At 38.6% G+C, this 19526-nt stretch overlaps 1 protein-coding gene across 1 annotated transcript; it reads left to right on the top strand.

The window, feature by feature from the left end:
• Positions 1 to 16319: 16319 nt before the first annotated feature.
• LOC145038875 (uncharacterized) lies at positions 16320 to 17882 on the top strand. The gene is made up of 2 exons (XM_078987095.1): positions 16320 to 17686; positions 17774 to 17882. Exons 1-2 carry the CDS (start codon positions 17101 to 17103, stop codon positions 17800 to 17802), a joined length of 615 nt encoding a protein of 204 aa, XP_078843221.1. The 5' UTR covers positions 16320 to 17100; the 3' UTR covers positions 17803 to 17882.
• Positions 17883 to 19526: the final 1644 nt, after the last annotated feature.

The raw sequence follows: 19526 nt of genomic DNA, 5'->3' as shown, positions 1-19526 counted from the left end.
TTTAAATGATATAAACCCAAAATAGCAAGCCCCTAATTCAAGTATTAAGCAAAAGGGTGGTTTGGGAGTGTGTTTGGGGCATTTTGACAAGGTTTAGAGGTGTTTACGGCCTAAGCATGAGCTTGGGCCGTAAACTCTCTTTTATGCCCTATATTGATTGTTTTAAATGAGCAAACACTCCTAGGCTAAATCCTCAATTTATTTCCAAGATTTTAGGGACAAGTTTGGGTCTTTTGGCTTCAATTAAGGTGTTTACGGCCTAAGGAGGATCTTAGGCTGTGAACTCCTTTTCAACAGCTTAAATGGTCAAATTTTAAGCTATAATCACGAGTCATAATGTTTAGAACAAGCTAGGGTAAGTGGACTTACGATTTGGAAGCGTTTGGTTGAGGATTCGGGTCAAAAACGAGTCTAGAGAGAGTATAGAGAGAGAGGGTGGAAAAGGCTCAAATGGAGTTTACTCCCCCTTATATATGGGTGGGAGTTGGAGCTCAGTGGAAATCTACTCGATACTACCGTTAAACAGGGCTTTTGGTCGCACCCGATTTAGTGGTCGGAATAATAAAATCTAACTTTTCCAACTAAATGGAAATGTTTATTATGAGTTTTTATTTCTCTTATCACGACTTAACGACATAAATGAATGAAATATTTATTTAATTGGCGACCTCTAATTAACGGAACTTTTATACAGTGGAATATTCCGTTAATGGTAACGGGGTAATGTAACGGAATAACTTTGGGTTGTCACATCATCCCCCCGTTAGAGGGAATTTCTTCCTGAAATTCAGGTCTAGGCAAGGAAGTAGGTAGGAATGGTCGAGTAGCGGTAGGAGGGTACTTCCTATTCTGATTGTCCTCGCATTCCCAAGTGAACTCTGGTTTGTGTTTGCCAATCCAACTAACCTTCACCTACTGGATGCGGATTCCGTCTCGTGTAGTTAGTAGGTTCCGACTGGAGTATCTACAAGGTTAGGGTTCTTAATGGTTTCTATCAAGATGAGTGGGATACGAAGAGTGACATTGGGTAGACACTGATCAAGTCTAAGAAGTGGATCGATCGGGTGTGAAACTTGTAGAATATCTGAAAGTAGTAGTGGTCTGACGAAGGTTGGACTAAATCTCCATGAGGATTCTCAGATGGTCCTAAGCTCTCGGAAGGGTAGAGCTTTTCAGTACTTAGAACATAGTGTACTTCTATGGAAATATCATCATTGGCGTGATCACCATTCCGAAGTTCCTAACGTTCTCACTCGTACTAGATGTGTAGTCCTTCAGGTTGGTTCTTATGAAGCTCGGGTTGTCTTCGGCTTCGCGTTTTCCTGTCAACTGGCTTTTAGAGACTTTCTAGATCATCGGATGGATTGCATGTCTACGGGTATCTGTTTGTTGTCGAGTGTCTATCTCAATCTTGTGCAATGAACCTGCACTTCTGATTCTTGAGATATTTCTAACGGAGACCCTCAGGGTCGGGGAGATAGGGTTTCACTAGACGAGTGTTGGACTACCTCAGGAGGTGGTTCTACTATCTCTGCGTGAGATGGCATTCGTGGAACACCTGATAGTCCAATGAATCTCTAAGGCTTCGGTTTATTCTAGTGCAGAAAGCGCATGCTCCTACATAACCCCTCGACTAACACCAAGGCTGGTGTCAAGTCTATAATCTCTTCGGTATTTGGGTCATGAGGCTTAACGCCACTACTTTCATACCTTAATCAAGTATTCTTGGCTGCGAAGGTTATCCTGTGGTTCTCGGTATCCTAGTGTTCACTTTGGAGAATGTATTTTATTGTCTACAGGGTGACGATGATTTCCTCCATGCAAGAGGGTGGAGGATGATAGTCACTACTTGTCTATAACAAGGTGGACGGAGTGCCTGAGTAGTGCTAGCATCAACTGCAACTACTCTTTCGAAGGTTCTGAGTTTTCTTGGTGTAAGTCAAATCTAGTGAGTATAGAGTCTCATCACTCGGAACTTTAATAGTTCAAGCCGCAGTGATTCTCTGGACTCCAACTCCTATTTTATGGAATAGGGTGAAGGGCTTTGCTAAGAGGTTCGTGGTAGAGCTCATACTTAGCCTAACCACCAATACTTGGTGTATGCAGGCAATATACTTGGTTATAGTGGTCAGCCTCATGAGTTATGTCCTCTGGGTTCACGAACCTGATGTGCGAGGTGCGAAGGGTCTTTCTGGGGAATCTATAAAGTACGCTTCGGATGGTTATCGCCTTCTGGAGTATCTTGCAGTGTCTTTCATTTCGGTGTCCATCTGACTATGAGGGGTCGGTCAACGGCGCGGGGTACCCTCTCTTGGGTATTTCGGAAGGTTTGAGATAATAAGGACGATTGACGGCTCGCATTAGGTCTGATTATTTGTGTTAGGTTTAGGTTCGGGAGAACCTTTATTTGCCGACATGGCTACGGAGAAAGTTCTTTTTACACAGCACTAAGGATGTACACATGGCTGCACTATGTCAAACCATGACCGATAGAATCGTCGAAGTTGGCATACTTCGACATGATATATAATGAGGATCGATAGAGTCATGCGCTGAACAGGCACACAAGTTCTAGGCGTTTCAGGTTTCGTCCTGTGTATCACTGTTGCGGATACTTGGACCGATAGAGTTGACGCGAAACTATAGAGATTCCTAAGTGTTTCCGAATAGAGTACCTTTTTATGAATGGATTTTCACGAGGCATTTCTATAATCGCCTCACATATACTAGTTATGCATAGTTAAGATGGGGATGACTGTTGACTGAGCAACTCCGTCTTAAATCCACAACCAAACGAGGAACAGGAAATGAGGCTGCATTCACTCACTCTAGGTCTATCCATCTCAATTATACATGGTCGTAACATATATGTTTAGCCATTATAGTTTTACCTGATGAATTTTAAATTTTATAACAGTGCTGCGACTTTCACCTTAATGGGGAGGTATTTACATTTTGAATTAATCCTTTAATGTTTTCAGTTTAGTTATCTGAGATCGTAAGACGTACCAAAAATCTACCAGGTTCCTTGATGCTTCTCCCTAAGTGGTAGAGTTAGACTCCTCCTGTGTCCTTGTCTTTCCCTTCGGTTGGGAAGTCCCTTTTGAAGTTTCCCATTTCACCACATAGGTGGCAAACTGTACGGGTCGCCACATTGGCGGTTGATTTAATGAACTCAACCGGGGTTCTGCAGACGCGAGCAGTATGCCCCAACATGTGGCACCTAGCACAATAGAGCTCCCGGCAGACACCATGATGATGGTAGCTGCACTTGCTGCAATGGGGAAGGTTTCCTAAGTATGGTCTCCTAGGTGTAAGGATGGAAGGGTTGGTAGGGAATTTGACCATCTCAGCTCGTTGCCCTTCGGAAGGTCCTTGAGCCGAGGTACTTCCCTCCTCGATCTTGATCTTTCTCTTCAGTGGATTTGAGTGAGGTTCTTGGGTGGCTGGGTATGAAGGTGTTGGTTGCTGTTGTCTATTGCTAGGATCGGAAATCCTGATAGGCACCTTGCTAACATTGGCGTTGTTAGCATTCAGGTGAGCCATGACAGCTGCTGAGACTGCAACTTGGAACATAGCTTCATCGAATAAGGGAGTAGGTTTCTTGCTTGCGGACTGGTTGCGCATCTTCGGTGGCATGGTTTTTCCTACACAGAAAGGAATACAAGATGATGAGAGACGATGGCTAGGCCTGGACATATATGTCCTGACTGTATTAGGCATAAACTTTCCCGTGCCTCGGATGTTGGTTGTCTGAGTGTCGACCTACATCCCTATGATGTAGTCCTGGTATGCAAGGTAGGAGTATGAGTATCGGAAAAAGGCCATAAGGTGCGAGTCGTTCCTACTATGTTACCGTTATATTGGGAAGGTGTCACTCTCCGGTCTGGAAAGATTTAAGAACAGTTCGGAATGAAACCGCGGAAAGAAAGGCTTATGAAGGCTTATGGCTAAATATTCTCAATAGAGGTACGAGGATCCGCTCTAATCGTGTAACTGGCAACGGGAAACGACGACTTTTACCTAACACATAGCATGATTAGTGTAACCACTAACTCACTAAATTGTATTATTTTAAGGGTGTATTAGCGTGATGAACACGAGGGTAAGACACTTCTCGGGTTCCATGTACCGGCTCCCTCTGCCTGCCTCGTATCTTTGACTGGTATCGACGTTGGTTTGCTTCGGGTAGTTACCTAGGGTTCTTCTCTTGTAAAAACATATTGAATTTCTACTCCGACTTACTTTTGAATCCGTCTCTGGGTGTCATCACTTCATGATGGATGACTGGAAATCTCGGAAGTTTAGGCGAGTTTCTCACAGATGTTCCTAAAAAGATATAGGCACTTGGTGAATTCATTAGTCTCAACCTAGTTCATTTATTTCCGAACAGGAAATCTTCTCAATGAACCTCTTCTGGGTCTGAATCAACTCGTCTGTCGAGTACTGAAGTGGGTTGGGTTTTCTACAGGGTTCGTGCGAGAATGGAAATGTCTAAAGAATCCTAACAAACTATTAACGTTTCACTGAGTGATCCATATCGAGTCCTGCTACGATTACACGGAGTATACAAATCATATATAACTTAGATCCGATAGGCCTTCGAATATGTGATACTACTCTAGATCCACATCCCAACGAGGAAAAGGAAATAGGGCGAAACCACACATTCCTAGCCTATGAGATCCTTATTATATATAACCTTGGGAGTATACTCTCTGTAGTTGTAGGTATATCAATAAGGATTTGTTTAGTTCTTCACACAAGGTAATCTATGTATCCTAAAATACCCCTATGGTATTTTAATTTCTTGTTTGTTTCTTTATTTTCTTAATATGTCTCTGGGACTAGTGTGAGTCTTTTAGTGTTCCAAAATACTCCTATAGTATTTTAACTTTATGTTTGGCTCTAGCATTCCTAGTTGGTAAGTTTCAGACTCGTTGCAACACCACTATCACTCCCACGCACACGTTCATCGCATCTCAAATAAATGTAGTTGATCATGTTACATTTATTCCAGTGTACGATTACATAAATGCCCAGGTCTGACGGTAATGCTCAACATCCGAAGACTTTTATTCTTGTTCTTCTTGTGATACTTATGTTCGAGTGTTTAGATTCTAGATGTTCTTATACATTGGTAAAATATGGTAATATTTTAAAGTATAATTCTTGGTCAGAGTGTTTTATCACTTTGTATTTATAGGATGTATATCTTTTATGAATTGATATACTTAGTTCACTATAAACAATGCTCTGATACCAATCTGTCACACCCCAAAACTGGAACGGTGGAAACGTTCTGGGGTGGATGACGTCATGTCAAGTATCACAACACATGCATTATAGTAATCAAAGTACAACAAAACATTGCATTAATAGTAATAGTTTTACATAGTTTACATAACAGGGTATCAAAGTAATACATACATGTAATAAGAACAGCATGGTACTAAGCTATCTTCATCAACAGCTCCGGGGATGTACCTGTCTAATGCTAACCTAAGAATACAAGTTATTTGAAAAGAGAATATCAACATTTTTACAAATGCTGGTGAGTTCATAAGTAATTAGTGACATTTTATTCAAATAACTTTATAATGTAGTAGTTTAAGAGTTTATAATGTATTAGAGTTCTTTCCAGAAAATCCTATATTTTCTTTAATAAAAGCAGCCTTCTACCAAGACTGGACGGAGTTATGTGGTAAAAAGTAGTTTTTCCCTTAATTGCTATCATTATCAAAATACTGAATTTGATTATTAAAGGAAGAAGGAGAAGTCAGGGAAATAACATATGCCTTAGCAGTGAGGATTTCTGACTAAGGCAAAGGAATCATAGACTCCAGGAGAGTATCGAACGAACGACACGCCTGGTTCCGTCTAACAAATGGAGACACAGACCCCAGAAAGTACCAAATGAAAGGTACAGCTGGTAAGGTCTAAAACAGTGAATACAGACCGCAGACAGTATCAAATGAAAGATACATCTTGCAAGGTCAAAACAGAGAATTCAGACCGTAGACAGTGTCAAAACAGAGAATAGAGACCGCAGACAGTATCAAATGAAAGATACATCTTGCAAGGTCAAAACAGTGTGACTCTGAAAATTAGTTACCAGTGATACAGTGTAAGTTGCTGCTGAAATACCATTACCTTAAGGCCATGAATTATAAGGCAACCTGGGATACTCGTAACCATACTAACCGACACTAGAGTACCTGACGCCCTACAAGCGTCTATAAATTATGACATTTGTCACCCCTTGGCTTGGTGGGCCGTGGACTGTAGCTAGCAGTCAGGGTGCGGGGGTGTTAATCCCGTATATATCTATACACACAATGTCCAGTCTCCCTATAGGAGACTCTGGTTACCAACTAGACAACAGAGAAGGCCGCATCCCGAATATGCATCCCAAATAGTGGGTAGTGTGTTTCCGATATAAGTGTTGAACTAGAGGTAGAGACTCATAGCTGAGCTGACTAATGTAAACCTATATGTCTATGCTCGTATACATAACATACAACAAATGAACCAAACGACCTTCGGACGGCCATCCGATCCCACCAGACCACATCTCGACGAAGAAAAAGAAATAGGGCGGACAAACCTTCCTAAGTCCTTCAATCATTATTTATATGCACCTATACAAGCACAGACATACATCTAACTATGACTGAGTGTATAACAAGTGGGAACGCATCGTGATGTATAACTGAGTCGTGGTGTATAACGTACACTGTGGAATAACTGAGTCATAAAGTGTGAACGAATAGTGTAGAACAACTAAATCATAAAGTGTGAACGAATAGTGTGGAATAACTGAATCGTAAAGTGTGAACAAATAGTGTGGAATAACTGAATCATAAAGTGTGAACGAATAGTGTGGAATAACCAAATTGTAAAGTGTAAACAAACAGTGTGGGATAATCGAATCGTGGTGTGAAATCGTACAGTGTGGGATAACCGAATTGTGAAGTATAAGTGTAACAAGTATAAGTGTATCACGAAGTGGAAACGACAACTGATGAAGTAGAAGCATCTAACAAGTATAAGTGACTACAAGTATAAGCGAAATAGAGGCAATAACAGGTATAAGCGTATCAGGAAGTGAAAGCGTTACCAAGTAGGAGTTTACAATAAGTGAAAGCGAAGCAGCGGTAACTAACAAGTATAAGTATACGAAGCGAAAGAGAAATTTGACGAAAACCTTGGAAAACCTTTATACTTAGGAAAATCACATTTTGGTATTATTTGGTAAAATAAGTTTGAAGACCTGTAGAAATCTTTGGAACCTTTATAAACCAGTTTGAAATGATTTTTGATACAACAGTACAAGTAAGAGTTTTGAAACAATTGAAAACCTTTTTGAAAACCATTATAGTATCCTACTCGGTAAAACAATGTACAGTGTGGTAAAATCTCGTGCATGCGGGTTATCAATCACATGTGATTGGTATGATAACTGGCATGTTTAACGTGTATTCCCCCCTATAAAACATGTAAAAACATTTAAAAGGTTCATTTAGGGGTATGAACTCACCTGGTGTAAGTAGGTCTGATGGAGGTGCCGGTTGGGTGTTCGGTGTCACGTAGAGACTCGAACACACTCAATGACCTATTTAACATATGATAACATATGTTCACATACAATTAGTATATTTAATACTAATTAAACACGTATATGCACTCAAAGGAGCGGAAAACACTTTGGTTAAGTGTTTGGGGGTGCCCCGGGTAGCATCTAAAGGTGTGTATGGCTTAGGAATGGAGTTTACTCTCCGAGAGTAAACTCCCAAAGCTTAGTTTACGGCCCAGGGACATCTCACCATGAGTTTACGACCGTAAACTCATGGTGAGGGGTTCTAGTGTGTTTTGAGGCTTCTAACTTGTTCATGGAATTATTCTAGGTTCAAAACTATATAGTTTGAATGAGTTTAAGGCTTCTAAGGGCTTCATTAGGGAGTTTACAGCCCATGAACCATCCCTAAGGGAGTTCACGGCTGTGAACTCCTACCATGAGTTAAGTGAAGTTTTAAGCCCTTAATACCTTCCTAGCATTTTATAGTAATAGTCTAAGGCCATTTGGGGAATAAAAACCAATATTTTGGCATGTTTGAAGGTGTTTACGGCCTTGACAGATGTCTGGGCCGTAAACTCCTTTTATCCCCTTAAATCCTTGTGTTTCAATGATCTAAACCCAAAATAGCAAGCCCCTAATTCAAGTATTAAGCCTAAGGGTGGTTTGGGAGTGTGTTTGGGGCGTTTTGACAAGGTTTAGAGGTGTTTACGGCCTAAGCATGAGCTTGGTCCGTAAACTCTCTTTTATGCCCTATATTGATTGTTTTAAATGAGCAAACACTCCTAGGCTAAATCTTCAATTTATTTCCAAGCTTTTAGGGACAAGTTTGGGTCTTTTTGGCCTCAATTAAGGTGTTTACGGCCTAAGGAGGATCTTAGGCCGTGAACTCCTTTTCAACAGCTTAAATGGTCGAGTCATAATGTTTAGAACAAGCTAGGGTAAGTGGACTTATGATTTGGAAGCGTTTCGTTGCGGATTCGGGTAAAAAACGAGTCTAGAGAGAGTATATATATATATAGAGAGAGAGAGGGTGGAAGGCTCAAATGGAGTTTACTCCCCCTTATATATGGGTGGGAGTTGGAGCTCAGTGGAAATCTACCCGATACTGCCGTTAAACGGGGCTTTTGGTCGCACCCGATTTAGTGGTCGGAATAATAAAAACTAACTTTTCCATCTAAATGGAAATGTGTATTATGAGTTTTTATTTCTCTTATCACGACTTAACGACATAAATGAATGAAATATTTATTTATTTGGCGACCTCTAATTAACGGAACTTTTATACAGTGGAATATCCTGTTAACGGTAACGGGGTAATGTAACGGAATAACTTTGGGTTGTCACATTGGAGGATATGCTTACTAAATTTGTAGCTGCTTCAGAAAAAAGAACAATGACCATGTTGCTGCAATACAAGAGACAAGAACATTACTTAGAAATCAGCAAGCATGTATCCACAACATTGAGACACAGTTGGGGCAACTTGCCCAACAAATAAATCAAAGATCACCGGGAGAACTTCCTAGTAACACCGAAAACAACCCACGAGGCGCACATATAAATATTATGACAACAAGAAGTGGGAAGATAATTACCCCTCTAGCACCCTATTCAGAATCCCAAGCAGTCACAAAAGGATGATGCAGAAAAACCGAGCCAAAGTAAAAATATACTGGACACAGGCCCTACTCACCGAGTCCAGAAGACGGACTCGATGAGTCCATTGCTTAATCAGAAAAGTCATATTCCTACACAGCCACATCGGCCTCCATTACCATATCCAGCTAGAGCTAAGAAAGAAAAGATCGAAGAAGACTACCAGAAATTTCTAGAACTCATAAAGACTCTTCAAATCAACATACCATTCATAGAAGTGGTTACCCAAATGCTTAAATATGCTAAATTCCTCAAGGAGCTGCTAACCAATAGAAGGAAGATGGAAGAAGTGAGTGAAGTGGTCCTCAATGAGAATTGCTCAGCTGCCATGTTGAACAAGCTACCGAAGAAGAAGGGAGACCCGGGAAGCTTAACATTGCCTTGTCAATTTGGGAATTTGGCCACCATTCATGCTTTGTCCGATTCAGGAGCAATTGTAAACCTCATGCCATACTTATTTTTCAAGAAACTAGATCTCCCAGAACCGAGTCCAATCCGAATGGCAATCCACTTAGCAAACAAAATTGTTACATTCCCACGAGGATCTGTGAAGATCTCTTGGTTAAGGTGGATAAGTTCATGTTCCCCGCTGATTTTATAATCATAGACATGGAAGCGGATCCTCAAGTCCCGATCATCCTTGGAAGGACTTTCCTTAACACAGCAAGCGCTATAGTTGACATGCGAGATTCAAAACATACACTACGGGTGCGGGATGATTCAGTCACTTTCGGGGTTGATCAAGCCATGAAGCATGCAAGGAAGAGTGATGACACGACATTTTCAATCGATATGTTGGATGAATTGATGGAGGAATGGGATAATGAAGACTCAAACAAATCCACCATCATCTTTTATGAAGAATTTGATGCTGAAAAAGACTTACTGGAATTAGAGAGCCTGCTGGAAGAAGCTGATTATGATGAGTTAATGAAGACCATGGAGCAATCTACTCACCGAGTAGGCCTGATCTACTCGCCGAGTCCATCTGAAGAATCCCAAGAAATCGCAAATTTGGCACAGGACTCGATGAGTACCTTACCTGTACTCGACATGTTCAGCATGCAGAACGCAAAATCTGAGCTCAAGGCACTACCAGATCACTTGGAGTATGCATTCATTGAAGATGGTCAACAAAAACCTGTTATAATAGCTTCTGACCTCTCCAAATATGAAAAAGAAGAATTAGTTCAAGTCTTGAAGAAGAGGAAGAGTGCCATAGCATGGAGCATCACCGATATCAAAGGAATAAGCCCCTCTTATTGCTCTCACAAGATCAACCTGGAAGAAGCAGCAAAGCCGGTAGTGCAACACCAAAGAAGATTGAACCCAAACATGCAAGAAGTGGTCAAGAAGGAAGTAGTCAAGCTTTTAGATGCGGGGATCATTTATTCTATTTCCAATAGTCCATGGGTTAGTCATGTTCAAGTGGTGCCCAAGAAAGGAGGGATGACGGTCGTAACAAACGAGAAGAACAAGCTTATTCCGACCCGAACGGTAACCGATTGGAGAATGTGCATCGATTTTCGAAAGCTAAATGATGCCACTCGTAAAGACCATTTTCCTTTACCTTTTATTGATCAAATGCTTGAAAGATTGTCCGGCCATAGTTATTAATGTTTCCTAGACAGATTTTCGGGTTATTTCCAAATACCCATAGACCCAATGGACCAAGAAAATACCACTTTCACTTGCCCGAGTGGGACTTTTGCTTATCATCGGATGCCCTTTGGGTTATGCAATGCACCTGCGCCATTTCAAAGGTGCATGACGGCCATATTCCATGATATGGTGGAAAAATTCATGGAAGTATTTATGGACGATTTTTCTGTTTTTGGATCTTCCTTCCATGATTGTATTACTAACCTTGGTTTAATGCTTACAAGGTGTGAAAAACCCGACTTAGTCCTTAATTGGGAAAAATGTCACTTTATGGTTAAAGAGGGTATAGTTTTGGGCCACAAGGTATCCAAATCGGGAATTGAGGTGGATCGGGAAAAAATAGATATAATTGCTAAATTACCTCCACCAACTAATGTAAAGGGCATTAGGAGTTTTTTAGGTCACGTGGGTTTTTACTGCCATTTCATAAAATATTTTTCTAAAATAACTAGACCTCTAACACAATTACTTTTAAAATATGCACCATTTAATTTCACTAAAGAGTGTCTAGAGGCTTTTGAATTTTTGAAAGAAAAATTAACTAATGCCCCGATCATCATTTCCCCAAATTGGAACTTACCTTTTTAAATAATGTGCGATGCAAGTGACTTTGCATTAGGAGTTGTCCTTGGTCAAAGGGTTGATAAGCACTTTCGACCCATCTATTATGCAAGTAAGACTCTGAATCCGGCCCAAGAAAATTACACCACAACTGAAAAAGAATTACGAACCATGGTGTATGCTTTTGACAAATTCCGCCCTTATCTTATTTTATCTAAAACCACTATTTTTACTGACCATTCTGCTATTAAGTACTTGTTTGCCAAGCAGGATGCAAAGCCAAGATTGATACGGTGGGTTCTCCTTTTACAAGAATTTGACATTGAAATACGAGACAAAAAGGGAATGGAGAATGCATTTTCTGACCACTTATCAAAACTAGAAAACCCTCACTTGGAAGCATTGGAAGAGGGTAAAATTGGAGATGACTTTCCGAACGAGTAGATTCTAGTGACTACGGGGGAGGAGCCATGGTTTGCGGATATAGTTAATTATTTAGGTACCAAATTTATTCCAAAAAAATTTACCCGCCAACAAAAGAAGAAATTCTTTTCAGAAATAAAATACTACTTTTGGGACGAGCCATATCTTTTCCGAAGTTGCGCGGATGGGATCATAAGGAGATGCTTATTCAGGAAAGAAATCCAGGAAATCATTGAGCATTGCCATAGCTGACCCACCGGTGGACATCATGGAGGACATTACACGGCAAAGAAAATATTTTATATTGGGTTTTATTGGCCCACAATTTTTAAAGATGCTACCAAATATGTCAAAGAGTGTGATGCATGCCAAAGAGCGGGAAACATATCATCCCAAAACGAGATGCCACAACATAGTATTCAAATATGTGAAGTTTTTGATGTGTGGGGTATCGATTTCATGGGACCCTTTCCAATGTCAAAAGGCAACAAATATATCTTAGTGGCGGTTGACTATGTATCCAAATGGGCGGAGGCACAAGCTTTACCAACAAATGATGCTCGGGTGGTGGTGCACTTTCTAAAAAAAATATTTTCAAGATTTGGAGTTCCTAAATCTCTTATTAGTGACCGAGGCACTCACTATGTCAATGATCAGTTAGAAAAGGTGTTAAGGAAATATGGGGTAACCCATAAATTCTCTACATCTTACCACCCACAAACTAGTGGACAAACTGAAGTGACAAATAGAGCATTGAAAAGAATTTTGGAAAGATCGGTGGGTAGCAATCGAAAGGAATGGTCGGAAAAACTAGATGATGCACTTTGGGCCTTCCGCACAGCTTTCAAAGCACCTATTGGTACTACACCATATAGGTTAGTTTATGGGAAGCAATGTCATTTACCGGTGGAAATAGATCATAAAGATTTTTGGGCTTTAAAAATGTGCAACTTTGATATAGCTAAACTTAGAAACAACTAGTTGATGCAAATAAATGCTCTTGAAGTACTTAGGAATGAAGCCTATACTAGCTCCTTGATTTATAAAGAAAAAAACAAGAGTTGATATGACAAAAGAATCAAGGGTAATTAAGACTTTCATGAAAGGCAAAAAGTGTTACTTTTTAATTCAAGTCTTAAACTTTTTCCGGGCAAACTAAAGTCAAGATGGGATGGTCCATTTCTAGTCAAGAAGGTTTTTCCACATGGAGCTATCGAGCTATTATCAAAAGATGGCACTCCTTTCAAAGTGAATGGATATCGGGTGAAAAAATATGAAGAAAGAATCCCGAGAAATGAAGACTTAGAAAAAGGGTTGTTGCTGGAAGGCATGGCAGAAACGTAGAGTGGGAACGAGTCCAGCTAACGATTCCTTAAAAAGAAGCGCTTCCGGGAGGCAACCCGAGTTAGAGTTTGCATTTCTTTTCCCTTTGTTTTTCTTTTTCACTTATAGAATTTATTTTCTTTTCATTCTTCTTCTGAAATTATGCTTAAAATGATTGCTTGAGGGCAAGAAATGCTTAAAGTGTAGGGTGGTGGTTAAAAAAAAATAAATTAAGTTTTTTCAAACTGAATGATATACTCGCTGAGTTCATAATTTCTACTCGACGAGTACTTTTGGAATGACACGCAAAATCGCGAATATGCGCCTTTACTCGACGAGTACATGCATTTAAATGGTTTTTTTTACAATCTGTAAATAAGGGTTTCTTTTACCCAACTTATTTTCACAGCCACTTCTCATCCCACTCGCCGAGCATTCAGTTTCTCTCAAGCCATTTCTTTATTTTCTTGTTGAATCTTTAATCCACAAAGCAAAAGGTATGTATTTTTTTTCCTCTGAATTCTTGTTAAAGGTCAACTTTATCAGTTATTGGTCCTCATTTTGCTTAAATCCAGATTTGGGGGTTTACTCCAATTCTAGGGTTTCGATTTTAGGATAAATTAGGAGTATTTGGACAAAATTTCTTGTGGATTCATGCTTAAGGGACTTAGAACAGCAAACCCCTATGCAAATATATGTGTTTTGATTGGCCTAATATGGACTGATTGAAATTGTTCTCACAGTTCATCCTACTCACCGAGTAGGTCGTGGACTCAGCGAGTGCTTTGACAGATCTGTATGGTTAACTTTAATTGTTGAGTTTGTGTTTGTTGTTGTTTTCTTGATGTTTCTCTGCAGAAATCATGTCCAGATGAGGTCAGAGTTCAAGGGGAGGAAGTCATGGAGACATTCCATGGCTTGCTTTTTCACAAATCACCTCAAGATCATCGTAAGCTCGGGCGAAAACAGATTGGAGGCCTTGAAACAGAAAGAGATCTATCTCCCCAATGCGCTTAGTTGGGACTGGCTAAGTCAAACCGGGTTGGAAGAGGAGTTAGCCCAGTATTTGGTCAAATCATTCGAAGCGGATGGCACAACCATAATTTATGACATGTGGATGCAGTTGTTTAAAATACAAGAACCTGTGTTCGCAAAATTGTGTTGGGAGTTCTTTGCTACTATCTCATTTCGGGGTGGTAGTGAGTATTATAACACCAACACTATCACTTTTTGCCTCGGAGGGGAGCTGCGCCACTGTAGCATTACGGAACTTGCATGGAGGGTTGGTCTCTATGACCAACATGTCTTCATGTCGAAATAATTTGAAGCATTTTTAGAGCAATGCCACAAGGATCATCCTGAGGGGGTTGTTGTTGTTGGATTAGTGTCTAAGTCCATAACTATTTTGGTATGTACTTGACCCGATGGTGCATGGTCCTTTTGGGTTGCCTTCACCAAAGCAACTTGATAGGATGAATTATGGAGAGAAAGGATTAAATATGATTTATTAATATATTATGAGAATAATATATTAAAGGAGAAATCATATTGTTTAAATTAATATTAGTCAAGAATTAATTGGTAATTAGTTTAGTGACTAAAAGAGATTAATTAAACTTAAGGGACTGGAATTGTAATTATAAGATAATTGCAATTTGGGCTATGGATTGCCTTATATTAAGGAGTGGATGAATTCTATGGGAAATCCCATGAGGAAATCATCCAAGGCCTTAAGGAAAGGAATCTATGGGTTGCTTAGGGTTTAAGCATCCAATTTAGGGTTTCCTTGTTAGATAACTCTAATAGCCTAACTATATATACATCTCTTATGACCCAAAAAGGTGACTAAGCATCCTTCTAGGGTTTCACACGTTTTAGGGTAGCCTCCATCCTCTCTCCTCTTCGTCCTCTTGCTCTTGGTGTTTGTGAACCATTAGAGGAGTGACATTTGTGACTCTAAGCTTTCTAAAATCAATACAAGGAGGAATTGGATTGTTATTGCTACATAACAATCAAGGTAATGTCTTAAACCCATTCTTATGTTAATATGATTACTTGTATGCTAGAATTAGGGTTTATAGTCTTGGATAACTTGCATGTACAATAGAGAAACCTAGATCCAAGCATTAGGGTTTGTATGAGGACATAAGATGTTCTTATGACCAAAACTCATCAGTGGTATCAGAGCCTTTATTGGTTTCTATTGTATTGATGCTTTGTTTGTTTGTTCAAGCTTAAAAATCGAAATTTTGGAATTCTGGGGGCTGAACTCGCCGAGTCTATAGATGAACTCACCGAGTCCGTGCTGACTCGACGAGTCAGTTGGTCAGAAAGAGGGAAAAATGGGATTTCTTGCAGTTTTTGCTTAAGGATACTTGCCTTATCATATTAGACCAATATAAATCCGTTTTTTTGATATATATGAGTATATTCTTGATCTAATTGAAGATATTTATCAATTAATAAAATATTTGTTTCCTTATGTGATAATTGATTAATTATTTTGATTAAATTGGTAAATTGTTTTGCAAGAAATCATCAAATTAAATCAAATATGGATAATTATGTGATTAAATGTTAATCAAGATTATTTGTTATTTGATCCTTGTTGTTATGAAAAGTTTCATATTTTCCCCTTTAGGTTTTATAGTTTAAATTTGAACCCAAAAGTTTTGTTGTTTTGAAATATAAATAGTTGAAACCCTAATGTTTTGAAAAAGGTTTCAAAACTTGCCCTCAAGTTTTGGAATTTAAATTTTGATTAATAGTTTAATTTTGATGTATATTTAAATTCTAAACCCTTATGTTTTGAAATGTTTCAAAACTTGCCCTCAAGTTTTGGAATTTAAAAGTTGATTAAAAGGTTTAATTAGGAATGTTAAATTCTAAAACCCTAGTAATGTTTTGAAAAGTTCAAATCACACCCTTATGGTTTTATTAATTAATTAAGGTGTATAATTAAAAGAGGTTTAATAAATCAATAAAAGTTTAGGTATACAATTTAATTGAATTAAAGGTATAATTATTAAATTTGACCACCTAGTATTTTCAAAGTGTAAAATACACCCTATACTATATATAACATTAGAAGTCTAACATTATATATATGTATGAGTAAAAGTCAGTCTTACCGTTAGTAGGCCTCAATCACGAAGCCGGTCTATAAGGGGTGTTTATGGAAATTGCCTATAAAATGGCGATTGAATGGTTATCCAATCTTACCCACCGCACTCTTGACTAGTGGATGGTCGTTAGCCGAACGGGTAGGATAGGACGAAACCTTCCATTATAAGTATAATGAAATACAAAGGTAACTAAATGTTTTTACAAATTCCCAATCTTAGTTACTTAGGCAAAGTGAATTGATGCAATTCCATGAAATTACACTTTGTGCCCTTGCGAAGATGTTAGTGGAGCGTGTGTGGTTTACCGGCACACTAAATGGTTCTAAGAAAAGGTAGCAAAGGGTGACTCAATGTTTGTCATAGTTCAGTGGAGCGTGTGTGGTTTACCGGCACATCGAATAGGTGACTGTAACATGTGAGGGCACCATGTAAGTTTGCATCGTTATTCACACCCGCTTTGTGATCCTCGGCATCCCAGTCACAAACAAGAGGGGCATATCAAGATTAAAACATGCCATTGAAATGTTCAATGAATCTCATAGGATCTAGGAGTTTTCATAGGTTTAAAACTTAAATTGCTTTTTTGTTTTCATGGTGGAAATTAGTGAATTGTCATTCACTTACCTTCAAATATTCTGCAATTAGGGTTACAGCATCCCTCTCCCGAGTTGTGGAATATTGTGTTGGGTCCTAGCCTTAGTATCTCATTTGGGTGATTTACTAAGGACTCAATCGATCAACTAACTTGAATTTGTTTCTCCCGGTTTGTAGATGTCTAAGTTCGACAACTATGGTCTTCCCAAATCCCGTGGAACAAGCATTCCACATGAAGATGGTATTCCACGATTCGATCGAGGAACAAGAAATCATGCTTCACTTCCTCCACCTCCTCCAATTGTTCTCCCTAACCCACAAGATCGAAGAATTGAAAGGTTCAATATCACTAAAGCCATATTGGAAATGAAACATGAAGATGGTAAACCTGTGTGTTCCCACGTTCTAGGAATGAAATCACACATTGATAGGTTGATAATGTTGGGTGTGTCATTCCCAAATGAGTTGGCTGTGAATTGGGTTTTGCAGTCATATAATGAGTTCAAAAGAAAGTATTATATGATGGATCATGACGACAACCTCATTGACCTAACTTACATGCTCATTGATGTTGAATCAGAAATGATTTGGCAACGCAATGGAGCATATTTGTTGGGAAAGTCAATCTACCATGCTTCCGAGGACGTTCTAGGAGAACCGACAAGCGTTTGCTACCAAAAGAAAGGGCGTTGGATACAAGTCTGCCCAAAGAGCCTGAAGAGTCCAGAACATGGGAGAGTCAAAGTGTATGGCTGTGCTTCAGGTAAAATCCACTATCTAACTCCGTTAAGTTCCTATTCATTGATTCTTAATACATGATGTGATAAGATTGCATTTGAATGTTTTGCAGGATCGGTGAAAAGAAAGGAAGCTTGGTGAAAGAGAAAGATGAATCTAATCACGAGGAATGGATCTTGATCGTATGGACTTGAAGATTAGATTTTGAGCTTAGATAGTTATGATAGAGTTGTTAGAAATTTTCCTTTTGAAATACATAGTTTTTAATGGATTTTGCATTGTAAGGACAAATGTTTTCCACTGCTTTTATAAATAAAATAAATTTTCGTTTGACTTATTTATTTATTTGTTTGTTTCCTTGCAATGAAATCGTTATGAAAATTGATGTTTCCATATTTCTACAACAAATGGATATGATTATTATTTATGGTGTTTATGGAAAAGTCGAGAATTTACCAAATAGGGAGAGTTTCTCATCGCCCAAGTTTCAATTGGATAGAAATTTGGAATCATGCAACTTGGTTGCACGAAGAATGAGAAATTTCATATTTGGAAATTAGACTAATTCATTGACAAAGTGTTAAGTGAGGGACTAGGATATCGAGTACACAAAGTTGTGTCTGGTCAAAGTCCACCATAAGAGTAACAAGATATTCGTCATGGTTTACTAAAAGTTTAGTAAATATGATTATAATCATAAGATTATGTGTAATTCTGAATTGATTGAAAAAGTTTAAATTAATAGCAAAACGAATAAGAAGAATCAAGTAGGCAGAAAGATAAAAGTTTCTCCATTCTAAGAAGAAGGGAGAGTACCTTTTATGCTTTATGATAGGTCTTAATGATTAAGAACCATATCTCAATTGATCCTCTAAGTGAGTCTTAGTACAATTGTATGTCTAAGAAGAGGAATCAAGAATTGAAGAAATGGTTAAATCAAAAAGTCAATCATACTTCGTTCCAATAACAAGTCTTAAAGTTAAGATTGTGGCAATAAGTGACAAGTATTAAGAAGGTTTTTAACATTCATCAAATGTGAAAAGTTGTGATGTCTTGGATAAGACAAAGACCAACTAGGACCATTTTATGAAGTGTTATGTTTTGATAAAAACTACACTAACTCTTGAATATTTGGTTATCAAGAAATGTTTATTGACAAGAGAATCTTATATGTCAAGGAGTCAGTGGACTCTTAATGGTCTTGAAAGGTTTCAAGAACAAATCAAATAAATCTTATCGATCATCACTAGCACACGAGTTGAGGTTTACAACCTATTGTGTTGGCACTATTTGGTTTTCTATGCCATTCCAATTGAGTTAATTGTGCATATGAGTCCTATGAGTTCTCGTTTGAATGCATAAAAGGAAAGGACTTTGATCAATGGAAAGTACTTTGATAGGCAAAGGTGAACTGCTTAACTACTTGGAAGACATGGTGGGCAGTTGTGCTACCATAAGGTAAGAAATCAAGATTAAGAAAGTTCGGTCCATATGAGTTTGAATTTGTCGTAAACTTTGGTTTTAACAAATTCACATGGATAGGAACACATACACCGTTTAAATCTAAGTGTCATAAAATTTCCTCCTTCATGAAAATGATTGTGAGGAAATGCTTTCACTAAGAAAGATTTTAAAAAGGATAGTGATTGTCAAATTGCATTCTGAAATTCGATTATGGTTACGGTATCCCTTTCCATGATTTGAGTTGTCAGGTTTGGCAATTAGTCTTAATTGTTTAGACACACATATGAACTATCTAAGGCAAAGGTGTATAAGTTCAAGAAGCTTTGATAAAAGATTATCAAAGCACTAAGTATTAGAAACATGGACTTAAGAAATTCAATAGGTATTGTTTTTTTTTCTGA

This window comes from Lactuca saligna, chromosome 4, assembly GCF_052625555.1.
Source record: "Lactuca saligna cultivar CGN05327 chromosome 4, ASM5262555v1, whole genome shotgun sequence".
NCBI classification, from domain to species: domain Eukaryota; kingdom Viridiplantae; phylum Streptophyta; class Magnoliopsida; order Asterales; family Asteraceae; genus Lactuca; species Lactuca saligna.
Note: the sequence above shows the minus strand (reverse complement) of the source record. Positions and strands in the feature narration are given on the sequence as shown.